Consider the following 27,163-nt stretch of genomic DNA (forward strand, 5'->3'; position numbering starts at 1 on the left):
CATCCTCAAAATGGAGCCAATGCAGAATATTTAAGTATTTTTAAGGCAGAGGGAGGTAGAGTCTTGATGATCAAGGGGATAATAGATGATTGGGAATATGCAGGAGTGTAGCTTTGAAGTGTGATTCAGATTGGCTCTGATAAGGTCAGGGAGGAAACATCACAACAGAGATATTGATGTGTGGAATACAATCCAAAATAACCTCTGTGCAAACATCAACAGAATTAACATCTTCCAAAATGTGATCCATCCACACACCAAGATTACTTTCCAAAAAAAATAGTTTTACTCACATTTAATTAAACATCATCAGCCGAACAGGACTTAGCGATGATCACACCAAAACTGGAAGAATTTGGAGCTGACAATCACTTCTGAATGACATTTTTCCACAAGCCCTATCCTGTTCAGTTATTTTGTACAGTGGTCACAACAGCTCACAATCTAATACACTGCCATGATTCGCCAACTCGGCTCAATCGGCCTGTTTTTCGGGACAAACGATTTTGCCCTTCTCCGAAATTCCTCGCAGCTTTACTGATTAACAAAGATATTTAAAACCACAAGAGCACATAAAAACCCAGGTTGGAAAATGTGGCCCTTGAGTGCATTCCTGCTGGTGAGGCTGTGAACTGTTGCCATCAGGAGGCAGCTTGTGCAAAGGATTCATTTCCAAAAGCTAACGTACAAACAGTTAGAAAAAAACAAAATTAAACCAATATTGTGGGCTCTGTGCCTGATGTGACAGTCTCTAATCTGCAGCCCAAAGCTGGATAAGACCATCAGAGCAGAAGTAGGTGTTTTTAACCGTCTGGTCTGCTCCATCATTCAATACAATCCAAGGCTGATTTGATAATTCTCTGAGGAAGGATGTTCTGACGATTGAGGGAGTGCACTGATCCCTGGGATGGCAGGATTGAAGTATGATGAGAGGCTTGATTGGTGAGGATTATATTTACTGGCGCTTTGAAGAATGAGGGAGCCATCTCACAGAAACCCATCATTCTAACTGGATGAGACAAGGTAAACACAGGAAGGATGTTTCTGATTACTGGGGGGAGGCCTGAACCAGGGGGATCACAGTCTATGATATGGGGTAGGACTGAGATGAGGAGAAATGTCTTCACCAGGAGGGTAGGGAGCTTGTGGAATTCGCTGACACAGAAAGCGGTTGAGGTGAAAACATTAAGTCTCACTGTGATCCCGCACTGCCCCACATCATACACGTTCTCCTCAGAACCTTGCTTTCTGTTATCCTGATGTTACACAATTTCTGAACCCAGAAGCTGCAGTTAATTTTATTTGGAGTTGTGCCACTCGGGATCATGCTTTTTTTAAAATTCATGTATGGAATGTGGGCATTGCTGGCTAGGCCAGTGTTCATTGTCAATATTGTTGTGGCTCTGGAGTCACAAGTAGGCCGGACCAGGTAAGGATGGCAGTTTCCATTCCTAAAGGACATGATTGAACCATAGGGGTTTTTGACCCTGACAATCAATTCATGGTCATCGTTAGACTTTTAATTCCAGAATTTTTTTTAAAATTGAAATCAAATTCCATCATCTGCCAGGAAGGGAATCGAACCCAGATCCCCAGAGTTGTACATCACAGAAGCAGACTCTTCAGTCCAACTCATCCATGCCAACCAGACATCCTCACTTGATCTAGTTCTATTTGCTAGCATTTAGCCCATATTCCTCTACACCGTTCTGATTTGTAAACTCATCCATGCGCCTTATAAATGTTGAAACTGTAAAAGCCTCCAGCACTTCCTCTGGCTGCTCATTCCATACATGCACCACCCTCTGTGTGAAAACGTTGCTCCTCAGGACCCTTTTAAATCTTTCCCCTGCTACCTTAAACCTGTACTCTCAAGTTTTGGACTCCCCTACATTGTGAAAAATAACTTGGCTATTCACCCTTTCCATGCCCCTCATGATTTTATATAAAACTCTATTGGTTTTTAACTCCAGTGATGTCTGACACATAAACACGTGCACCAGCTGTTTGTACTGGGGTTAGCAACTGCCCCGTGGATGAGCTGCCAACATTGAATTTCCAAAAATGGGGAGTTTGAAAACCAACCAGAAAAATAGACAGATAATATTCCAGGCAAACATTCCTACAAAGTTGACAATCACAAGACTCCATTCTAAAACGATGAGACTGCTGCTGTACGAAGGGAAACCATGCAAAACACACTCCATGCAGCCCTGCTGATTGGTCTGTCGCTCAGACTTCGCTCATCACAGACTGAGTGGCGATCAGGACATCCGGTGTGGACGGGAAGATGCCAGAAGTTCGGTCACGTACCTTCTGAGAATGCAACTGAGCGATTCTGAAAAAGAGACGGAGGAGCTCCATTACATAAAAGAACTGAGGCTGAAAACATTCTGCTTTTTGCTTCATATTCATTCACAGGACATCGGTGTCTCTGGTAGACCAGCATTTATTGCCCATCCCTGATTGCCCAGTGGCAGCAAAGTGTAAACCACATTTCTGTGGGTCTGGAGTCTCATGCAGGCCACACCAGGGAAGGATGGCAGTTCCTATCCCTAAAGGAATCCTGATGGGCTTTTCTCCAACAAATAAAAATGTTTCAAGGTCATCATTAGGCCCTTAATTCTAGATCTTTTCTTCAATTCAATTCACTTTGATTCAAATTCCACCATCTGCCATAGCGGATTCAAACCCAGATCCCTTGGATATTGGCTGAGTTTCTGGATTGAAAAATCCAGGGATAATACCATGAGGTCATCACTTCCCCATCAATTAGATCAGCTCTCCTGGTTTAATTGGAAACCAGAACCAGAACTGGTGGAGTAGCAGATAGTGAAGGGGACTGTCGGGGAATGCAGCAGAATATGGATAGATTGGAGACTTGGGCAGAGAATTGGCAGATGGAGTTCAATCCAGACAAATGCGAGGTGATGCATTTGCCTGTTAAAATTTCACTAATATATATGAGATAACCCCCTCACTCTTCTAAATTGCAGTGAACATAATCCTCCCAATCTTCATATGGCAGACCTGCCATACAGTCTGGTAAATCATTATTGCACTTCCACCATCACGAGAACATCCTTCCTCAGGTACGGACACCAAAACTGCACACAATACTCCAGGGAATGGCCTCACCTTGTCCAACTGCAGTGAGACTTCCCCGCTTCTGCACTCAAATCCTCTCCCGATAAAGGTCATCACTGTTTGCTGCTCCTGTAATGTTGACTTTCAGTGACTGATGTCTGAGGGACACCCAGGTCTCATTGCACCTCACCCCCAACTTTCCCAAACTATTGCCTTTCAGGTAATAATCCCCCCTGCAAGTTTTTGCTCACAAAGTGTACAACCTCATATCATTTCACGTTATATTATCATGCATTTGCAAGTGAGTCACCGCTTAAGATGATGAAACTTGACAGTTGTAGCTGGAAAGGTAATTGCATTCCAAAATTCTTAACGTTTGATGGCAGTTAATCTGATGACTGTCTAACAGTCAATAAATAATGTTTGATTGCTGCTACAGGCCAGTTCTCTCTTTCAGAAGATTTGAGCGTGAATTCCCTGCCTGTGTTTTTCATCCACATACTCAGAGTGAGATCGGGCAAAGTTGACCGCGCCCCCTGCCTGCCTTTTGTCTTTTGGGTCTTGCCCGACCTCTTACCTGAATGACACTTAACTTTTCAAGTGGACTCTCCACACACGGGAGTGCGAGCTTCACACAGACCGGTTCCCGCACGTTCCTTGGATTCTCCTGGGATGAATTCAGGCTTTTAAAGTTATGCAGAACACAGCACACCTGCAAGAGATTGTTGGAACAGCCTTAAAACTTACAGTTTCTCAACAAAAGATATTACTGGGCCCGTTCACAAAAGGAAATAAATAAAAACAAGACTCAAGGGCTCTCTTGTGGTACAGAAAAGAAAATAGAACTTACAGCTCTCCCTGTCACTGGAAAATTGCTGGTACCAATTTCATACCACTAATGTCTTTAAACATTCAACAGCAAACAATTCCTACCACACTGAGTGGGATTCTGTCCCTTTTTATACTGCACGCTGCTGAAGAGGGTGACCAACGTATTGCTGGAAAACCTTCTTGCCTGCTCTGTCCTTCAATCTGATCATGCCTTTTAGCTCAATGCTATATTCTTGCCTTCCCCCGACAAACCCCTCAACGACTTTAATATTCAGATCCTTACTGATCTCATTCTTGAATACACTCAGTGACTTGGCCTTTTGTAGCTGAGATTTCCACAGACCAACCACTGTCTTCAGTGAAGAAATAAGAAGTAGGCCATTCAGCCCATCAAGTCTACTCACCATTCAATGAGATCCTAGCTGATCTGCTTGTCCTTCGTTCCACTTTCCTGATTTAATTTACCTCCATAACCCATGATCCCTTTACAGATGATAAAAAGGTCTATCTCAGCCTTGAATGTGCTGAATGACAGTACAAAATTGCGGATAGAATTGGAAGGAGGCTGCAAGAACAGAGGGTGTCAATGTACATAGATTATTGAAGGAAGCGGGATGAATGGACAGACCAGTTAATAAGGCAGACGGTGTCCTCAGCTTAATTAACAGGGACATAGAGTACAAGAGCAGGAGGTGATGTTGAACTCACACAAGAAACTTGTTAGATCTCAGATGGAGTCCTGTGTACATGTGTGGGCAACACATTATAGGAAAGATGTGAACACATTGGAGAGAATGCAGAAGCAATTTAGAAGAATGGGTCCAGGAATGAGAATTTCAGTTCTGGGTATAGATTGAAGAAGCTGGGACTGTCCTTCTTGGAGAGAAGAAGGCTGAGAGGGAGAGAGCTGAGAGATGTTTGTCAAAATCATGAGCAGCCTAAACAGAGTCAATGGGTAGAAGCTAATCCTGTTTGTGAAAGGAACAAGAATGAGAGGGGATAGTATAAAAGTGGTGTGCAAAAGAAGCAAGGACAATGTCAGAAAAACCATTTTTACCTAGTGAGTGTTTTAGATTGTGGAATGCCCTTCCTGGAAATGTGGTGGAGGCAGGTTCAATTACGACATTGGAGAGGGATATTGGATGGGTATTTCTATAGAAACGGTGTGCAAGGAAACAGGGAGAAAGCAAACAGTTGGGCACTAGGGGGCTAGAACTGGGGTGCAGGCACGATGGGCCTCCTTCTGTCCTGTGACAATTCTGTGATTTGTTGTACAACTGGTAACGGCTCAAAAGACCTGGTCTGAGCTCGCATGGAATTTCAGGGAGCTGATCATGAGGGAATCTAATGGGTCGGATCTCAAGCAATGAGACAGAGTTACAGAAAAGAGATAGGCAGCTTAGTGCTGTCAAGACAACCATCTGTCCCTCAATATCAGAAACCAATGGAGCTGATTGTTGACCTCAGGAAGTGGAGTGGAAGACATGCCCCTGTGTGTATCAATGGTGCTGAGGTGAAGATGGTGAAGAGCTTCAGGTTCCAAGGAGTAAATATCACCAACAATCTATCCTGGTCCATAAACCAATGCCTCTTCTTCAGGAGACTGAGGAAAGTCTGCATGTCTACAATGAACCTCACCAATTTTTTTCAGATGGCATTCTGTTCGAATGCATCACAGCTTGGTATGTCAACTGCTCTGCTCAAGCTGTAAGGAATTATGGAAAGCAGTGAATGCAGCCCAGACAATCACAAAAGCCAGCTTTCCTTCCACTGACTCCATCTGTACTTCCCACTGCCTCAGGAAAGCAATCAGCAGAATCAAAGATCCTTCCTTCCCATTATACTTCCTTCCAATCTCTTTTACTGGGCAGAAGATATAAAAGTTTAAAAACACGTATCAACAGATTCAAGAACAGCTTATTCCCCGCTGCTATCCAACTTATGAATGGACTTCTCTCATATATTACAGTTTACCTTTCCCTGTACATTCTCTGTGGTTGTAACATTATATTCTACATTCTGTTCTGTTTCCCTGATGTACTGATGTAAGGTTTGATTTGTCTGGATAGCAAGTAAAACAATACTTTTCACAGTATTTTGATACATGTGATAATAACAAATCAAATTAAATCAGCATCAGTCAGGTCAGTGGTCGGTCAATTTTGGCTTCAGGCCCTGGGTCTTCCAAGACACATCCTGGCTGGAATTCCACAGCCTGCCACTCACCAGAAACACTGCCACTGCCCCACCGGTGAGGAATCCCACCAGGACGTCGGACCAGTGGCTCCGAAACTCCGACACGCGCACCACTCCGGTTAAAAAGGTCAGGCATAGGATTGTGAGACAGAGCATGGGCTTGGTTAGACGTGTACCCTTGGCTTGGAACATAATTGTGACATACATCTAGGAAAATAAACATGCACATTTCATGTTAAAGGCAAGAGAAAGGGATTGGACATGAAGAAATATCAAAATAAGTTAACCAGGCCTCTCAATGAGATAATGGCCTATCTTTGTGCTCAGTACCATTTCCGCCATTCCGATTCCTTTAGTACCATGAATGATCTTTACCTCCTTCCTGAGAAAGAGTCAATGTTTTGGCTTTCAACCACATTCTGTGGCAGAGAATTCCTCAAAGGTTTTCCAAACGGACGCCAACACAGGAAGAGGTGGTTTCAAAGAATTGTGGCGGATTCTCATAGAAGCCTACAAAATTCCACCAAGATTTGACATGGTAAACATAGGAAGGTCATTATCATGCCAATTTTACCATGCTTCATCGGTAGGGGTCTCAGATTTTAAAGCAGATTTGTAGCTCGGGTTGTGGATGTTGTGGTTGTTTGGCTTGCTGAGCTGGTTCGTTGTTCCTCATTGCCCTGCTGGGTAACATTATCAGTGCAGGCTCCAATGAAATGCCGTTGTGTTTGGCTGCCTGTTATTTGAACTCTGATGTCCTTTGAGCTGGATTACCACATTTCCAGTTTTCCTTTGCAATGGAGTGTATATGGAGTTGAGCTAGATGTGTTTATTGATGACTTTCTTCTTGAATTACCAGGCTTTTAGGAATTCCTGGGCTTGTCTCTGCTTTGCTTGTCCCAGGATCATGGTGTTGTCCCAATCGAATTGGTGGTTCTCCTTATCCATGTGGCTAGAAATGTTGCGTGAGAACATTATTTAAAAGGGCAACAGCACAGTGCAGCAGTACAGATCTAGGCCAAAAAGAAGAAGAGTATCTCTTGCAGGTTTTCAAAGGCAATGCATACCTGAAAAACTGGGTCAGAAGATGCCTATCAAACGAACGACACCAGGAAGATACTACACTCCCGACACACTCATCACGCTACTTTACATCAGGAATACATCTGAACTGACCACAAGACTCCTAGGGCCACTGGGCGCCAGAGTAGCACAAAAACTCACATCAACTCTTCGTTAACTGCTCACCCGAACCAAAGACCCACTACTCAGTATAGACAGGACCAATGTCATACACAAGGTTCCCTGCAGAGACTGTGACAAACAGGAAGGAAATGAACAACAAGGATAGCAACTGGCTCCAAAAAGACACAACCAATACTCACTCATCTCTACCCTCATGGGTGAGGAGAACCCCAACAATCTGATTGAGACAACACCAGGATCCTGGGACAAGCGAAGCCGAGACAAGCATGGGAATTCCTAGAGAACTGGTATTCCAGGAAATTTATCAATAAACACATAGTGCTCGACCCCATATACACTCCATTGTGAAGGAAAGCCAGAAATGGGGCAATCCAGCTCAGTGGGCTCCAGAGTTTAAATAACAGGCAGGAAAATACAACGGTGCTTCATCGGCGGCTGCACTGATGATGTTATCCAGCAGGGTAATGATACGTCTGTGGAAAAGCACCGAACCAGCTCAGTGAGCCAACCGACCACAACAGGATGGACATTCCTAATGTCTGCAAGGGGAGCCCAGAATCAGGGGTCACAGGCTAAGGAAACGGGGTGAGGCTGAGATGAGGAGAAATGTAGTGCAAAAACAATTTACAGTGATGTTACCAAGGCTGGAAGATTTGAGTTAGAAGGAGAGGCTGGATAGAACATAGAACATAGAACAGCACAGCACAGTAGAGGCCCTTCAGCCCACGATGTTGTGCCGAGCTTTTACCCGAACTTAATAGGCTGCAACATTCTTCCGGAACATAGGGGTGAGGGGTGACTGTATAAAGGTTTATAAAATCACGTGGGACATAGATAAAGTGAATAACAAAGGCCTTTCCCCCAGTATAAGGGAGTCCAAAACTATGGGGAGTAGGTTTAGATGAGAAGGGAAAGATTTAGAAGTGACCCGAGGGGCCACTTTTTCACACAGAGGGTGGTTCATAGCTGAGCTGCCAGAGGAACATGTAGAGGTGAGTGCAGTTACAACATTTAAAAGATACTTGGACAGGCACATGGGCAGGAAAGGTTTCGAGGGACACGGGCCAAACGAAGGATGAGGGGGCTACAGGTAGTTCAGTTTGAGAAACCTGATCAGTGCAGATGAGTTGGGGCATAGGGCCTTATTCCATGCTGTAAGACTCTATGACTTGAAAATCTTCACCCAAACAGTGATAAGCATACGGAATTTTCTGCCACAGAAAGCAAGCACACATGCCACTGTTATTGTTAAGAAAAAGAGATTATTTCATGAGATGAACTTGCCCCTGTGTTGGCCAGTGTTTATTATCCATCCCTGAATTTCCTGTGCTCCGTCCCCACCCTCCGAGCCCCACCCTTTCTCTTTCAGTGTGCATTGTGATCCTGAGCACTCTTTGTATGGCCCCTGTCAGATGTAGTCAGGAACTTTGGCTCAGACCCTGCTCTGATCATCAAACGAGGAATTGGAGTAGGCCATTCAATCCACCTTGCCTTCAAGAAGATCAACAGCTGATACACCCCAGGCCTCGACTCTTTTACATGTCTGCCCACAGCTTACTTGATTGTTCAAGAGCCTATCTTGCTCCTCTTCCAATACTTTCATGAGGGGTAGGATCTATTCCCATTTGGAAGAAAATGGGCTTATCAGTGATAGGCAACATGGTTTTGTGCAGGGAAGGTCATGTCTTAACAACTTAATAGAATTCTTTGAGGATGTGACAAAGTTGATTGATAAGGGAAAGGCTGTAGATGTCATATACATGGACTTCAGTAAGGCATTTGATAAGGTTCCCCATAGCAGGCTGATGGAGAAAGTGAAGTCACATGGGGTCCAGGGTATGCTAGCTAGATGGATAAAAAAAATGGGCTAGGCAACAGGAGACAGACAGTAGTAGTAGAAGGGAGTTTCTCAAATTGGAGACCTGTGACCAGTGGTGTTCCACAGGGATCTGTGCTGGGACCACTGTTGCTTGTGACATATGTAAATGATCTGGAGGAACGTGTAGGTGGTCTGATCAGCAAGTTTGCAGATGACACTAGGATAGGTGGAGTAGCAGATAGTCAAAGGGACTGTCAGGGATTACAGCAGAATACAGATAGATTGAAGTGTTGGGCAGATAAATGGCAGATGGAGTTCAATCCGCGCAAATGTGAGGTGATGCATTTTGGAAGATCAAATTCAAGGGCGAACTATACAGTAAATGGAAAAGTCCTAGGGAAAATTGATGAACAGAGAGATCTGGGTGTTCAAGTCCATTGTTCCCTGAAGGTGGCAACGCAGGTCAATAGGGTGGTCAAGAAGGCATATGGCATGCTTTCCTTCATTGGACGGGGTATTGAGTACAAGAGTTGGCAGGTCATGTTGCAGTTGTATACGACTTTGGTTGGGCCACATTTGGAGTACTGTGTACAGTTCTGGTCGCCACATTACCAAAAGGATGTGGATGCTATGGAGAGGGTGCAGAGGAGGTTCACCAGGATATTGCCTGGTATGGAGGGTGCTAGCTATGAAGAGAGGTTGAGTAGATGAGGATTATTTTCATTAGAAAGACAGAGATTGAGGGGGGACCTGATTGAGGTCTACAAAATCATGAGGGGTATAGACAGGGTGGATAGCAAGAAGCTTTTTCCCAGAGTGGGGGACTCAATTACTAGGGGTCATGAGTTCAAAGTGAGAGGAGGAAAGTTTAAGGGAGATATGCGTGGCAAGTTCTTTACACAGAGGGCGGTGGGTGCCTGGAATGCGTTGCCAGCGGAGGTGGTAGACGCAGACACGTGAGCGTCTTTTAAGATATATTTGGACAGGTACATGGATGGGCAGGGAGCAAATGGACACAAACCCTTAGAAAATAGATGACAGGATAGACAGAGGATCTCAATCAGCACAGGCTTGGTGGGCTGAAGGGCCTGTTCCTGTGCTGTAATTTTCTTTTTTGTTTGTTCTTTGTTCTTTGATCTAGCCTCCACAACTATCTGGGGTTCACAGAATCATAGAATCCCTACAGTGTGGAATAGGCCATTTGGCCCAACACGTCCATACCGCCCCTCTGAAAAGCATCCAACACTGACCCAATTCCCTACCCCTGCATTTGCCATGTCTAACCCACCCAACGTAAGGATCCCAGAATACTATGGGCAACTTAGCATGGCCAATCCACCTAGCCTGCACATCGTTGGACTATGGGAGGAAACTGGAGCACCCGGAGGAAACCCAAGCAGACACCGGACAGAATGTGCCAACTCCTCACAGACGGTCACCCGAGTCAAACCCGGGTCCCTGGTGCTGTGAGGAAGCAGTGCTAACCACTGAACACTGGGGGGGTTGAAAGTCTGGGCTTTCACTCCCCTTTTGGGGAAGAAGAAATTCCTTTGTGTCTCTGATTTACGAGTCTTGAAACATTGTCCTCTCTTTTGAGACTCCTCCACCCGGGGCAAATATTTCCTCAACATCTACACTATCGTGATCCCTGGCCCAGGTGTTGTCAGTTTCCATAAGATCACCACTCATTCTCCTAAACTGTGCAAGAGTTACTGAAGGGATAAGTAAAGCGATTTGCCGAAGGAAGAAGTAAAGACATTACCTTTTAAAGACATTAACTTACTGAAGGAGAAAGTAAAGAGATCAACAACACAAAGGACCTTTAGATAGAACTTTACACAACCAAGATGAAACATCCGCTGAAACAACAAATCCTGTCCCGACAACAATTGAAGTGCTAACCGTCACCTGCTTTGCATGACGCTGGGAACAGATTAAAGAACTGTGTACATGGCTTGAGGGGGGAACGGTAGCGAGTAACAGCTCTGAAATCATCTGTAATAGCTGAGAAGTTTGGTGAGGCCCCTTGAGGTCCCTGCTCCTCCCAAAAGGTTTTGTTAATAAAGCTGTGTCTGACTCACTGTAGAATCGCACTTGGTAATATTTTACCGACAACAAATGGAACAAACGAAAAGCTAACGTGTTGTTCAAACCAGGAACAAGCCTTTTTCAAACAGCTTCCGATGCCAATAAACCCTTTCTTAAAATGTGGGGACACAAACTGTACACAGAAGCTCCGGTTGCCACGTCACTATCACCCTGTGCTGTTACAAGACTTTCCACTTTTGAAATTCCAAGTCTCTCAGAATAAAGGTCAATATTCTAGTTGCCCTCTTTAACCTATTTTTCTATTCAACCTGTTCAGAGATATTATTACACATCTCTGGAGGTGGTGGGAAATGGGCCTGGGACTCCTGGTCCATAAGTGTGTAATAATACTTTACCACAACAGAGCCCTCTTGGGTATGCTTTCTTTTTAGTTTTTTAAAAACTTATTTATTCATTGAATCAGCCTGTTCAGAGATATTTTGACACATCTCTGGAGCAGATAGGGATCCTGTTGCCTTGTTAACTACTGCTGTATTCGTATGCTGACATTTTGCATTTCTTGTGAAAGATCTCCCAGGTCCCTCAGTGCCACGCATATGTTGGTTCCTCTCTACACTACAATATATGTGCACCTTTTGACTTCTTCCCACTCAGGTCTCACTTGTTTGGGTCTGAATACCATTCTGTATTGAGGCAGTGGTTGGGCCTGAACTCCCTCAATCCAACATGACACTGGGTTCAATTGTGCCCCTGGAAATATCTGACATTTGGCCTCGGGGGTAATGGGGGTGTGGGGTGGGGGTTGAGTGGGTGAGAGAGGTGCTGAACATAGGTAGGTTAGGTGGGAAGAAATGGTGCCATGGCAGACTCAGCTGACGGTAAAGAGAAAGGGATCAGAATAGTTTGGTAACCGGCACCACAAAAGGGTCTTACCACAGTGTACACCGCTGCATACATTGTGAGGGCAGAGTCTTTGCAAGGGAAGGCACGCCTTGCACTGGACACGACGCCTGGGCTCCCCGTGCAGGCGTTCTCCGAGCTGATGAATTGAGTGGAGAGCTGGCAACCCAGGGCAGTATAGTTCGGCTGGCACACCGTCATGAAGTGCGGCGCGGGGCTGCCTGTCACCACTTGCCCAGCGTTCACGAAGATGTCAGTGGTACACAGGCCGAATGCATAGACACCTGCGAGGAGGACAAGGCATGGCGTGAGACTTCACTTTCCACCCGCCACCCTTCTGCACTGGCTCTCTATTCTACCGTTCACTTTTCCGTGTTACCCACTCACTTACCCATATGCTGCAGTTAGAGAGAAAGCACAGTAGGAGGAGGCAATTCAACTCTTGACTCCTGCCCTGCCCATTTGATTTTATCATGCAACTCAGTCTCCTGGTCCCATTCCAACCCCCTCTTCCCTGTCCCTACAATCCCTTCAGCCCTAAGAACAAAGAAAATTACAGCACAGGAACAGGCCCTTCGGCCCTCCAAGACTCTATCTAAACCTGTTGCCTATTTTCCAAGGATCTGTATCCCTCTGCTCCCTGCCCGTTCATGTTTCGGTCTAGATACATCTTAAATGACACTATCGTGCCCACCTCTACAACTTCCGCTGGCAACGCATTCCAGGCACCCACCACCCTCTGCATAAAGAACTTTCCACGCATATCTCTCTTAAACTTTTCCCCCTCACCTTAAAATCGTGACCCCTAGTAATTGAGTCCCCCACTCTGGGAAAAAAGCTTCTTGCTATCCATCCTGTTTGTACCCCTCATGATTTTGTAGACCTCAATCAGGTCCCCCCTCAATCTGTGTCTTTCTACTGTAAGTAATTCTAATCTACTCAACCTCTCTTCATAGCTAGTGCCCTCTATACCAGGCAACATTCTGGTGAATCTTCTCTGCACCCTCTCCAGAACATCCATGTTCTTTTGGTAACGTGGCGAGCAGAACTGTACGCAGTGTTCCAAATATGGTCGAACCAAAGTCCTATACAACTGTAACATGACCTGCCAACTCTTGTACTCAATGCCCCATCTGATGAATGAAAGCATGCCGTATGCCTTCTTGACCACTCTATCGACCTGCGTTGCCACCTTCAGGGTACAATGGACCTGAACACCCAGATCTCTCTGTGCACCAATTTTTTGAGACTTATATCCAACTCCTACTGGAGAACATTCTCACATGTTCTGCCCTTGTCTGCATGAGTTTCAACCAGGTGCTTTGGTTTCTTTCCACAGGCTAATGATGTACACGTTAGCTGGATTGGCTATGGTAAATAGTGTCCAAGCATATGCAGACTAGGTGAATTAGCCATGGGAAATGGAAGGTTACAAGGAAAGGGTAAGGATCTGGGTGTGACGCTAGGATTCTTTGGAGGCTTGATGGGAACATTATAGGTCTGCTTCCACATTGCAGCAATTTTATGATAAGGGGAAACACTCATTTAAGTCAGAGATACAAAACAATTTCTTCTCCCAGAGGCGAGGAAATATCTGGAATTCTCTACTGCAAAGAGGTGTGGTGGCTAGATTGATGGAAGTATTTAAAGAGGAGGGAGGACACATAGCTTGAAACCCATGGAATGGAGACACAGGCTTGAGGTCTTGAATGGTCTATTCTGGTTTCTAATCCTCATGTCCTCCCACTGAAAGTCTCCACTGAGTGCAGGATTTATTTTCAGATGCACCAATCCTAAAGGTCTTTTGGCTATATTGAGGGAAAACCCTCTATGTGCAACAGTCGGTTGCCTGAGGGTGGAATTGAAACTGGGTGCCTGGTGCAATGAGGCAGCAGTGCTAAAGACTGAATTACATACCCTCATTCAAAATTCTCTCACGAGACAGTCCTTTTTTGGATGACTCCATCAGGAGAAGGCCAGTAATGTTATGAGACATCAGAGAAGAGGTAGCCCATTGGGTCTGCTCCACCATTCAATGAAATCTTGGCTGACCTGATCATCAGCTCCACTTTCCTGCCTTTTTACTGTAACACCTAGATTCCCTTCCTAATTAAAAATCTGTCCATGTCAGCCGAGAATGTAATTCAGGACCCAGCTTCAACTGGCTTCAGTGGTAAAGAATTCCACAGGTTCACTCCCCTTTGAGAGAAGAAGTTGGGAATGAGCACGAGTGGGAGTGAGTGTGGGAGTGAATGTAGGGGAGAGTGTGAGTGTAAGTGTGTGCATGGGGAAGTGCGAATGTGTGACGGTTTGTGTGTTTACCTGCTTGAGATTGTGAATGAATGAATGAATACATGGGATAGCATGAGTGTGTGTGTGTGTGTGTGTGTGTGTGTGTGTGTGTGTGTGTGTGTGTGTGTATGTGTGTGTGTGTGTGTGTGTGGTAGTGTGAGTGTGTGAGGGGAGGGTAGTATGTGAATGTGTGTGAGGTAGTGTGAGAGAGTGTGTCTATGGGGCAGTGTGAGTGAGTGTCTTATATGGCATTATGTGTGAGTATTTGGGATTGTGTAAGTGCATGTGTGAGATAGTCTTAGTGAGTGTGTGCATAGGGCAGTGTGAATGAGTGTGTGTGGGATTGTACGAGTGCAAGCATGAGTGGGATAGTTTGAGTGTGTACGTGTGTGTGTGCGCGCGCGCGCAGGGGTGCAGGATAGAGTAAGTGTATGTGAGACAGCGTGAGTGTGTATGTGGGACAAGGAATGAGTGTGTGAGTGCAAATCCATGTGTGTGGACGAGTCTATATTCCAACCTCAGTTTTATCCTCAGCCCATCCTTAGCCTTAATCCCAGACTCAATCCCAGCGCCAGGCGCATTCCCAATCACAGAGTGAGTCCCTGTCCCAGTCCCAGGCACATTTTCAACCCTCGTACCAGCTCCACCTCCAAACCTTGCTCTAATCCCAGTTCTAATCCCAAACCAGACCCAGTTTCAGTCCTAATCCCATCTCAACTCCTGATCCTATCTCTGCCTGTGCCCCTACATCAGCCCCCAACCCAGCACTTGCACCATCCCTTTCTAGTTCTAGCCCCAGCCTCAGACACTGCCTGAAACCCAGCCCAGTGAAAGCTTGTGTGCAAGACAGAGAGAATGTGTGTGTGTGTTGTCTCTGTGTGTGAGTGTATGTGTGAGGTAATGTGAATGAGTGTTTGTCTGGGATTGTAAGAGTGAGTGTGTGTGGGGTAGCGTGGCATTGTGTGAGTGAGTGGGTGTGGGTGGGATAATGTTTGTTTGGTATCGTGTGTGTGTGTGTGGAATAATGTGTGACAGCATGAGTTTGTGTGTGTGATCAGCTCAGGATCAGTCCCTGTCTCAGCCCTGCTCTGGACCCAGCCCAACACTGTGACTCAGCCCCAGTCCCAACACTAGACTAGGATCTTGTCTGAGCCAAAGTCCATCCTCAAACTCCAGCTCTATTCCCAATCCAAGTGAAAGTCCCATCTGCAGCCCCATTCCCAATCCCAGTGTCTGTCCCACTCCAGCTCCAGACCCAGCCCCAATCCCAGTGTAAGTCCTAGCTCCAGCTTCAGCTCCAGCTCCATTCCCAACCACAGGATCAGTCACAGCTCCAGCCCCAGCTCCAGTCGTTGTCCTAGCACCAGATCCTGCCCCTCTCCTTTCCCCATGCCAGACCCAGACCCTGTCACATCTCCATCCCCATACTTCGTCTCAGTCCCAGCCCAACTCCCAATCCCAGACCCTGTCTGTCAAGCCCAACCCACGCCCAGCCGCATTCCTATCTTCAGCCACAGATTGAATTCCAGCCCCCTAACTCTGTGCAATCCCTCCCATGTCAGCCCATCCTTCACAAGATATGGGGCCCAAAAACTATATCACAATATTTCAAATGCAGTCAGACTAGAGCTTTATACCGTCTCAGTAATATATTGCTGCTCCTATATTCTAACCCTCTTGAAAAGAATGTTAACATTGCATTTGCCTTCCTAACCATTAACTGAACCTGCATGTTAACCTCAACAGAATCCTGAACTAGGACTCCCAAGTTCTTGTGTGCTTCAAAAGCCTATCCCCATTTAGAAAATAGTCTATTTTACCTATTTTCCTCCCACCAAAGTGCATAATATTACACTTTCTCACATGTGTTCCATTTGCCACTTCTTGTCCGCTCTCCAAGCCTTTCATCAGCTGCCTCAACATTACATGTCCTTGAAACCTACCTTTGTGCCATCTGTAAACTTAGGAACAATATGCTGTTAGTTCCTTTGTCAAGATCATTAATATGTAAGATGAATAGTTGTGGAGCTCCACTGTCACTGATTGCCATGCACAGGCCCAGCTCCATCCCCAGCCCCAACTCCAGGTGCAGATCCGGTTCCAGCTGTAAGCTGTATCCCAGTCGCAGTCCTCACTCCAGCCCCAGTCCAAGTCTCAGTTTCAGTCCCACATTATCCACATCCCAGTCCCAGACCCAGCCTTATTTCCAGCCTTATTCCCCAGCCCCAGTTCCGGTCCCTGTCGCAGTTCTAGCTTCATCCCAAAGTCCAGCCCAAGTCTCAGTTCTAGCCTCAACCCTTGCCCCAGGCTAGGTACGGCGCCCATCCAATCCTCATCCCCATAAGACCATAAGACGTTGGAGCAGAATGAGTCCATTTGGCACATACAGTCTGCTCTGTCATTCAACCATATGTTTCTCAATCCCAGGGAAACTGGACAGACCCAAAAACCTGACGACTCTGCGAAGCAGCGGATTGAGGGAGCAGCAGTCTGCGGTCACAATCGTTCTCTCCTCACGAACTAACTCTGCCTGAAAGACAAACGCCGCTAACTCGCCGAAAGCAATCTGGAAAGGAAGAAAAACAAAGGGTGCTGGGATTTACTTCCAAATCAATGAAGCGACTTTCAAAGCATTTGCCAGTCTGGTGAGTGCTCTTTCAGCACTTTCCGAACTCAGTGGACTATGTTTCGAGACAGAATTTATCATGGTAAAATCTGATCAATCAGCACACCGGCCAATATTGCTGAGGTCCACTCTTACACATCTATATATACACACAGACAGATACACATACCCACACATATAGACACACAGACATATACAGACACACACATACACTCACACCCCAACACTCACACATATACTCAGACACATAAACGCACACACAGACACACATAGAGACACACAGCAGACCGTTTAATGAGATCAATATCGGCCTCAGAATATGTGACTCCCTCCTTCCTCAGGATCAGGAACTGTGACCCCCCCCTCCTCCAAGAAGGAGGATATCCGACACCCTGCTTACAACGAGGTTTGTGACTCCCGCCTCTGAAGGCCACAATCTGTTACTTTCTCCCTCAGAAAAGCAGAATCTGTAACTCCCTCTCTCCAAAAGGATTAATGACTCCCTCCCTCCAAGGAGCAGGATTAATGACTCGCATTTAGAGGATAGGATAGTGACTCCCACCTGAGCTGATGACCAAGATGTGTGAACCCCTCCCTCCTCAGACCAGGATAAGTGACATCCTCCTTTCCACAACCATGATAGTGATGCCCTCCCTCTAATGATCAGGATCTGTGATACTTTCCCTCCAAAGACCTAGATTTGTGACTCCCTTCTTCTGAAAAGCAGAATACGTGCCTCCCTCCCTGCGAGGACCAAGACTGGTGACTCCGTCCCTTTCATGGTCAAGGACCAGGATGTGTGGCCCCCACCTCCCTCCCAGGACCAGGCAGTGCTTGGCCAGGTAAGTAGAGAGGAGCTGTAACTAATGGAAGTTATCCTTACTGTTGTCATGGGGACAGCAGAGGCCAGGGACTGGAGCAAGACTGGGGGTAGCAGGCTGGTTTCCTCTGGTCCTGGATACGGTTTTGTGTAGGTGCTGTCAAAACAGAAGAAACCTTGACGATGGACTGAGAAGATGTCTGTGAATTCCAGGTAGTAGGTGAGCAAGACTGTCCCGACCATAATCACCAACTGCAAATAAAAGAACAGGCTGAGAGTTATCAGACATTGCAGAAAGTACAGCAAGACACGCGTGTCCTGTCACTGCAATGTAGGGGCAGCAGGTGGTGAAGAAGCAAATGGGATGTTAGCCTTCATCTCCAGAAGATTCAAATATAGCAGGAGGATGTTGTTCTGCAGCCTTACAGGTGAGACCAGAGTCTGGAATATTGTGTATGCGGTTTTGGTCTCCTTATCTGAGGAAGGATGCTCTGGCAATTGAGGAAGCACAACACACATTTCCCAGACAAATTCCTGGGATGGCAGGACTGACGTATGAAGAGAGATTGGATCAGTTAGGATTATATTCATGGAGTTTTGAAGAATAAGGGGGGAATCTCAGAGAAATCCATCAACATTTTTACAGATCTGGTCTCCTTATCGCAGGATCGACTGTTTTAGCAGAAAGAAAGAAACACAGAAACATAGAAAATAAGGGTATAATTAGGCCATTAGGTCCTTCGAAGCTACCAACATTAAAGCTGATTGTAGTAGATTGTACAAATCAGTCCCCTGTCCCCTTTTGATCCCTGTTGCCTTTAGAACTATATTCAACTCCTCTTGAAAACATTCAATTTTTCTGCCCCAACCACTTTAGATTATCATAGAAACATTATGGTGTGGAAAAAGGTCCTTTGGCTCAACAAGTCCACACCAACCCTCAAACCATCTCACCCAGACACATCTGCCTATAACCCACCTAATCTATACAGCCCCTAAACACTACAGGCAATTTAGCATGGCCAATCCACCTAATTGGCACACCTTTGGACTGTGGGAGGAAGCCACAGCGCCTGCAGGAAACCCAAACTGACATGGGGAGAATGTGCAAACTCCACACAGACAGTCGCCCAATGGCGGAATCGAATCCAGGTCCCTGGCACTGTGAGGTAGCAGTGCTAACCAATGAGCCACTGAGCCACTATGCTGCCCTTCCTGTGACAGAGAATTCCACAGGCTCCCCACTCTCTGGAGAAAAACATTTTACCTCATCTCATTCCTACCTCATATCCTTAGACTGTGCTCCCCTGGTTCTGGGCTTGCCGCTGGTAATCCTTCCTGTGTTTACCATATCTAGTCCAGTGGAGATCAGTGGAATCGTGGATAGTACAGGAGGTTTTCAAAGGATTCAGTGGCATATAGATCAATTGCAGATATGGGCAGAGAAATGGCAGATGGAATTTAATCTGGGCAAGTGTGAGGTGCTGCACTTTGGGAGATCAAATGTGAAGGAAAAGTATACAGTTAATAACAGGACCCTGAACAGCATTGATATACAGAGGGATCTTGGGGATCAAGTCCATAGCTCCCTGAAAGTGGCCATGTAAGTGGATAGGGTGGTAAAGAAGGCATATGGCATGCTGGCCTTTATTAGTCAGGGAACTGAGTGCATGAGTCAGGATGTCATGGTGCAGCTTTATAAGACTTTGGTTTGGCCATTTACAGTATTGCGTTCAATTCTGGTCACATTTCAGGAAGGATGTGGAGGTTTCGAAGAGGGTGCAGAAGAGGTTTTCCAGGATGCTGCATGGATTAGAGGGTATGAATTATGAGGAGAGGCTAGAAAAACTCAGATTATTTTCTCTGGAGCAGTCGAGGTTGAGGGGAAACTCGATAGAAGTCAATAAAATTATGAGATGCACAGATAAGGTTAAACGTCAGAATGTTTTTCGCAGAGTTTAAATGTCTTAATCTTGGGAGGATGCATTTGAGGTGAGAGGGAGTAAGTTCGAAGGAGATGTGAGGGGCAAGATTTTACACAGAGAGTACTAGGAGTCTGGAATGTGCTGCCAGGGGTGGTGGTGAAGGCAGATACAATAGGGTCTTTTAAGCAACTTTTTGATAAGCACATGAATATGCAAGAAATAGAAGGATTTGGACCAAGGGCAGGGAGAAGGGATTTGTCTAATTTGGTGTCAAATTTGGCACAACATCATACTGTGCTTTTCTATGTTCTATGTCCCTGTTAAAATTTGATAAGTTTCTCTGAGACTCCCCTCTCATTCTTCTTAACTCCAGTGAATATAATCTTAACAGGTCCAGTCTCACTTCAAGGGAGCTACAGAGTGCAAGGACTTCTGCATCTGATTGAAATCCACCCAGAGCTCAGGGCGGTTCATTTTCTTTATCAAACGCACCTCAACACAGATGAAACATGGGATGATCGAGTCATTCCGTCGCACGTCACTCTCTTCTCGAGGCATTATCAGTATGACAGGCTCCTCCTGGCCTGGAAGTGAATGCAAACAGATTCCTGATCAATGCACACTCTGGAAACTGGGCACGCATGATCCCCACATGATCCTCTATTCCCAATTCCTTCGCCTCCGCCGCATCTGCTCCCAGGATGAGGGATTCCACACCTGCACATCCCAGATGTCCTCATTCTTCAAGGGCCACAACATCCCCCCAGCAGTGGTCGAGAACGACCTCGACCATGTCTCCCGCATTTCCTGCACCTCATCCCTCACACCCCAACAACCGCCCCAAGAGAATCCCCCGAGTCCTCACATATCACCCTACCAACCTCCGGGTACAACACATCATCCTCCGACACTTCCGCCATTTACAATCCGACCCCACCACCCAAGACATTTTTCCCACCCCACCTTTGTCTGCCTTCTGGAGAGACCACTCTCTCCGCGACTCTCTTGTCCGCTCCACACTCCCCTCCAACCCCACCACACCCAGCACTTTCCCCTGCAACCGCAGGAAGTGCTACATCTGTCCCCACACCACCTCCCTCACCCTCCTCCCAGGCCCCAAGATGACTTTCCACATCAAGCAGATGTTCAACTGCACATCTACCAATGTGGTATACTACATCAGCTGTACACGGTGTGGCTTCCTCTACATTGGGGAAACCAAGCGGAGGCTTGGGGACCGCTTTGCAGAACACCTACGCTCGGTTCGCAGTAAACAACTGCACCTCCCAGTCACAAACCATTTCAACTCCCCCTCCCTTTCCTTGGACGACATGGCCATCCTGGGCCTCCTGCAGTGCCACATTGATGCCACCCGTAGGTTGCAGGAACAGCAACTCATATTCCGCTCGGGAACCCTGCAGCCCAACGGTATCAATGTGGATTTCATCAGCTTCAAAATCTCCCCTCCCCCCACTGCATCCCAAAACCAGCCCAGCTCGTCCCAGCCTCCCTAACCTGTTCCTCCTCTCACCTATCCCCTCCTCCCAACTCAAGCCAAACCTCCATTTCCCACCTACTAACCTCATCCTGCCCCCTTGACCTGTCCGTCCTCCCCGGACTGACCTATCCCCTCCCTACCTCCGCACCTATACTCCCCTCTCCACCTATCTTCTCCTCTATCCATCATCAGTCCGCCTCCCCCTCTCTCCCTATTTATTTCAGAATCCTCTCCCCATCCCCCTTTTCTGATGAACACTCTAGGCCCGAAACGTCAGCTTTTCTGCTCCTGGGATGCTGCTTGACCTGCTGTGTTCATCCAGCTTCACACTTTGTTATCTAGCATGATCCAGTGCATGGTTAACAATTACCCTGGTGTTACAGTGACAGTTTGTGTTACAATCAGCCAGTGTTGCACTGGCAGCCAGTGTTTCGGTAGCAGATAATCCCACAATTATCAGCCAGTGTTCCAGTTGTCAATAGTGTTACAGTGATAGCCAGTGTTACAGCTTATGTTACAGTGACAGTCAGTCCCACAGATGCAGTCAATGCTACAATTGCCGCCAGTCCCACAGTTACAGTCAGTGTTATATTAGTAGTCAGTCTCATAGTTGCAGCCAGTGTTACAGTCACAGTTTGTGTTACAGTGAGTCAGTTGCACAGTTACAGCTCATTCCAGAGTAACAATCTGAGCTAAATTACAGCCAGTCCCACTGATACAGTCTGTGCTATAATGACAGCCAATTCCACGTTCACAGTCTGTGATACATAGAATCTTAGCACAACACGGACCCTTCAGTCCAACCCATCCATGCCAGCCAGATATCCTAAATTAATCTAGTCCCAGTTGCCAGCATTTGGCCCATATCCCTCCACACCCTTCCTATTTATATACTCATCCAAAGGCCTTTTAAATGCTGTAGTTGTACCAGCCTCCATCGCTTCCTCTGCCAGCTCATTCTATACATGCACCACCTATTGCTCCTCAAACCCTTTTAAATCTTTCCCTCTCACCTTAAACCTATTCTCTCCAGTTTTGGATTCCCCCTACCCTGTGAAAAAGGCTTTAGCTATTCACTCTATCCCTGCCCCTCATGATTTCAAAAACCTCCAGAGGTCACCCCTCAGCATTTGACAGTTCAGGGAAAATAACCCCAACCCTGTTCAGCCTCTCCCTCTAACTCTGACAACATTCTTGTAAATATTATTCTGAATCTTTTCAAATTTCACAACATCTTTCTTATAGCAGATAAATCAGAAATGAATGAAGTGTTACAAAAGTGGCTGAACCAATGTCCTGTACAAGCATAACTTGACCTCCCAACTTCTATACTCAATGCACTGACTCATAAAGGAAGCATACCAAACACCTTCTTTATTACAGAGATAATGGGAACTGCAGATACTGGAGAATCCGAGATAACAAAGTGTGGAGCTGGATGAGCACAGCAGGCCAAGCAGCATCTTAGGAGCACAAAAGCTGACGTTTTGGGCCGAGACCTTCATCAGACCCTTCTTTATTACCCTGTCCAACTGCGACTCCACTCGCAAGGAACTATGAACACCCAAGGTCTCTTTGTTCAGCAACACTCCCCATGACCATATTATTAAGTGTATAAGTCCTGCCCTGATTTGCCCTACCAAAATGTAGCACCTCAGTTTTATCTAGATTAAACTCCATCTGCCACTCCTCAGCCCGTCTGCTCAAAGGCACACTGTACTCTGAGATAACAGTCTTTGCTGTCCACCACACCACCAATTTTGGTGTCATCTGCAAACTTGCTAACCATGTTTCCTATATTCACATCCAAATCATTTATATAAATGACAAAAAGCAGTGGACCCAGTATTGATCCTTGCAGTGCACTGCTGGTCACAGGCCTCCAGTCTGAAAAACAATCCTCCACCAGCACTCTCTATCTCCTATATTCAAGCCAATTTTGTATCCAAATGGCTAGTACTCCCTGTATTCCATCTGATTTAACCTTGTTGAACACCTTATTGAAGTCCATATAATGTCCACTGCTCTGCCTTCAGCAATTCTCATCTTCACTTCTTCAAAAAACTCAATCAAGTTAGTGAGACATGATTTCCCATGCGCAAAGACATGTTGACTATCCCTATTCAGTCCTTGCTTTTTTTTGTATTTGGATACATGTAAATTCTGTCTCCCAGGATCCCCTCAGATAACATGTCCACTGCTGATGTTAGGCTCACCAGTCTATACCTTTCCCTTACCACTTTTCTTAAATGGTGGCACCACATTAATCCACGGACACAGTTCGTGCAACAATGACAGCCAGTCCCACAGTCACAGTCTGTGATACAATTACAGCCAGTCCCACTGTAACAGTTTGTGATACAGTTACAGCCAGTCCCACAGTCACAGTCTGTGATACAGTTGCAGCCAGTTTCAATGCAACAGTCTGTGATAGTTACAGCCAGTCCCACAGTCACAGTCTGTGATACAGTTACAGCCAGTCTCACTGCAACAGTCTGTGATAGTTACAGCCAGTCCCACAGTCACAGTCTGTGATACAATTACAGCCAGTCCCACTGTAACAGTTTGTGATACAGTTACAGCCAGTCCCACAGTCACAGTCTGTGATACAGTTGCAGCCAGTTTCAATGCAACAGTCTGTGATAGTTACAGCCAGTCCCACAGTCACAGTCTGTGATACAGTTACAGCCAGTCTCACTGCAACAGTCTGTGATAGTTACAGCCAGTCCCACAGTCACAGTCTGTGATACAGTTACAGCCAGTCTCACTGCAACAGTCTGTGATAGTTACAGCCAGTCCCACAGTCACAGTCTGTGATACAGTTACAGCCAGTCTCACTGCAACAGTCTGTGATAGTTACAGCCTGTCACACTGTTGCAGTCTATGCTACAATTAAAGTCAGTTCCACATTTACAGTCTGTGTTCCAGTTACAACCAGTCCCATAGCTGCAGTCTGCATTGCAATTAAATGTAAAGTTGACTTTGTCCCATTGGGCTGCTGCTTCATTCTCAGGTGGTTTAATTTGAGGGTCACCATGCCTCAGTCAACATGGTGGGTGAGTGTGGTAAGCCGTACTCTTCATGGTAACCTGAGCTGTTTCAGGAATCAGTCCGACACTGTTGGTGTCACTCTGTATTATAAACCGGCCTTCCAGTCAACTGAGCAAACCAAATTATGGCAGATGTAATAGAATGCAGGGTTATTCTTCTTGGCAGCAAAAAAGGAAAGGCACGTTATTATCCAGATGGAGACAGACTGGGAGATGGGGGAGGTGCAACAAATGGCACTGCTGCCACCCGGGTTTGATCCCACCCTCGGGCAACTGTCTGTGTGGAGTTTGCATATTCTCCCTGAGTTTGTGTGGGTTTCCTCTGGGCGCTCCGGTTTCCTCCCACAGTCCGAAAATGTACAGATTAGGTAGATTGGCCATGGAAAATTAGCTGTAGTGTTCAGGGATGTGTAGATTAGGGGGTTTACAAGGGGATGGGTCTGGGTGGGATGTTCCGAGGGTCGGTGTGGACTTGTTGAACCGAAGGGCCTGTTTCCATACTGTAGGGATTCTATATTAAAATAAAAAGTCCTGTGTGTCCCTTGTATCCCAGTTGCTGAAAGTCAGCATTGTAGGAGCAACAGGCAGTGAAGAAGGCAAGTGGTATGTTGGCCTTCATAGCAAGAGGATTCCAAAACAGGAGCAGGGATATCTCGTTGCAATTGTACAGGACCTTACTAAAACGTCACCTGCAGTATTGTGTGCACAGCTTTGGTCTCCTTATCTGAGGAAGAATGTTCTGGTGATTGAGGGAGTGCAGCAAAAGTTTCCCAGACTGATTCCTGAGATGGGAGGACTGATGTATGAAGAGACACTGGATTGTTTAGGACTAAATTCACTGGAGTGGAGATGAATGAGGGGGAATCTCATAGAAATCTACAGAATTCTAACAGGACTAATGAGGGTTAATGCATCAAGGATGTGCCCAAAGTCTCGGGGGGGGGAGGGGTCTAGAACCAGGAGGTCACAGTCTAACAAAATGAATTAGGACTGAGAGAGGAGAAATACCTTCACAGAGGGAACGGGGAGCCCGTGGAATTCTCTAACACAGAAAGCAATTGAGGCCGAAACACTGAATGTTTTCATTAGGAAGTGCTTTGATGTGCACTTGAAAATATCATAACATTCCAGGCTCTGGGCCAAGTGCTTGAAAGTAGGATACATATCAATGGGTTGGCACTGAATCATTGGCCTGAAGGGTCTCATCTTTGGTGGATGACTCCATAAGGAGTTAGATACAGTTCTGGGGGTGAACGGGAACAAAGGATATTGGGTGGAGTCGGAAGAAGGGAGTTGGTCAACCCATGATGAGATTGAATGGAGGAGCACTGTCAAAGGGCTATACCTGCTCTGATTTCTCTCCTGCGTTTTTGTGAATGATCCCTGACTGTCTGTGTAGCAGGGGAGCGGCATAGTGATGCTTTCAAATACCCTCCTTTAAATCCCCTTCCCCCACCTCCATCTCTGCTGCAGAATCTCTTTTTGGGTGTGGTTGCCGTGCTTTCTCTACAATCCCATCCCCTTCCCTGACTGTCTTCATCCACCTTCCACCAACAACCTCCCCCCATCCCCCACCACTACTGTTCGGAATCTCTCAGCCTTACTCCCCACTCTCAAACTGACCCTGCTGTTCCCAGTAAGAGTCTTTCTGTTATCTTTGCATGTGTGTGAGGCAGAGACAGTCTGAATCATTGTATTCCCCACCAAAGAGACCACTGCAATTGTCTTGCAAATTGAGCACGATCAGAGAATGAGAACGCCCGCCCACTGTTAAAAAAAACTGAATTAGTATAAAATCCAAAATAAAAGCAGTGAATCTCTCCAACTGTCAGTGTGTTCCTGTTCCCCCACTATTCATTGAAATCGGTGCTTTCACCGCACAATGACAGCTCCCCTGTTTGGAGTTGAAATCTCTCACGACAGAAGACCAACAACAACAAAAAATGTTACTGCCATCCCATTAGTTCCCGACTGGCAACACCCTCACCTTCAATCCTCGAGCATTTTCTGTTTATTTCCAACCCCCGCCCCCTCTCTTTATCCTGTCGTCTCTCTGTTGACAGGGTTCCTGCGTATATTTCGACGGAGATATCTCGCAGGGATGCCGGCAGAGCCGCGGGAACCGACACAGAGGCTGCAAACCGGAGCAAGAACAGACTGCACGGAACATGGCAGCTCTGCCAAGAGAGAGACTGAGAGAGAGAGAGAGAGTAGGAACCGCAAAACACGCTGCATTTAGACACAGTGGCTAGGAGCTGTGCCGCATGTGCAAATGCTGCCTTGCATAGACCCTGTGCCTGAATCTGTGGGTTTGAGTTGAACATTTTTAAAAGTACCAGAGGTTCGACAAGTGGGGGAAAATCTGTGGATGGAATTTAACCCTGATGGATGTGAACTGACACTTTGGAAGAAGGAACAAGAGTTTATTCAATGAATGGCATGACAATGGCTCAGATGAAAAGAGGGATCTGAGGAGGCTTGATCTCGGATCACTGACCGTTGGGGGCGGGGGGCGGCGGTGGCAGGCTAATAGAGTAGTTAAGACATCTTAGAAATTAGGCGCAGGAGTAGGCCATTCGGCCCTTCGAGGCTCCACCATCATTCAATACGATCATGGCTGATCAAGAAATCTTGGTATCCTATTCCTACCCTCTCCCCATATCTCCACATCCGTTTAGACACAAGGGCTGCATCCAGCTCCATCCTGAATAAATGTAATGAACTTGCCTCAACAACTTCCTGTGGGAGAGAATTTCACAGGTTCACAACTCTCTAAGTGAAGAAACTCTTCCTTATCACAGTTCTGAATGGTTTACCCTTTATTCTTAGGCTGTGACTCCTTATTCCGTACTTCCCCAACATCA

At 46.2% G+C, this 27,163-nt stretch overlaps 1 protein-coding gene across 3 annotated transcripts; it reads right to left on the reverse strand.

The window, feature by feature from the left end:
- Positions 1–272: 272 nt before the first annotated feature.
- Positions 273–26,505, reverse strand: LOC125462800 (phospholipid phosphatase-related protein type 5-like). 3 transcript variants are annotated; one of them, XM_048553192.2, is made up of 8 exons: positions 26,287–26,505; positions 20,244–20,335; positions 17,890–18,078; positions 16,823–16,946; positions 12,122–12,372; positions 6,145–6,321; positions 3,681–3,799; positions 273–2,338 (listed from the first exon to the last, which is right to left on the reverse strand). In XM_048553192.2, exons 2-8 carry the CDS (start codon positions 20,307–20,309, stop codon positions 2,233–2,235), a joined length of 1,032 nt encoding a protein of 343 aa, XP_048409149.1. In that variant the 5' UTR covers positions 20,310–20,335; positions 26,287–26,505; the 3' UTR covers positions 273–2,232. The 3 variants fall into 3 exon arrangements, with proteins under 3 accessions (XP_048409149.1, XP_048409150.1, XP_048409151.1); XM_048553193.2 differs by having other exon boundaries at positions 3,665–3,799; XM_048553194.2 differs by lacking the exon at positions 6,145–6,321.
- Between the last annotated feature and the right edge of the window lie 658 nt (positions 26,506–27,163).

The sequence above is a fragment of the Stegostoma tigrinum genome, chromosome 21, assembly GCF_030684315.1.
Source record: "Stegostoma tigrinum isolate sSteTig4 chromosome 21, sSteTig4.hap1, whole genome shotgun sequence".
NCBI classification, from domain to species: Eukaryota; Metazoa; Chordata; class Chondrichthyes; order Orectolobiformes; family Stegostomatidae; genus Stegostoma; species Stegostoma tigrinum.

Excerpts from the sequence above, each read along its gene's own strand:
- LOC125462800 (XM_048553192.2), bottom strand. The coding sequence starts at position 20,309 with ATGCCTCGAGAAGAGAGTGACGTGCGACGGAATGACTCGATCATCCCA. Across the intron at positions 16,947-17,889 it reads CTGCTGTCCCCATGACAACA|ATTGCTTTCGGCGAGTTAGC; the intron begins GTAAGGATAACT and ends CTTCCTTTCCAG. Across the intron at positions 2,339-3,680 it reads GTGGAGAGTCCACTTGAAAA|AATCGCTCAGTTGCATTCTC; the intron begins GTTAAGTGTCAT and ends TCTCTTTTTCAG.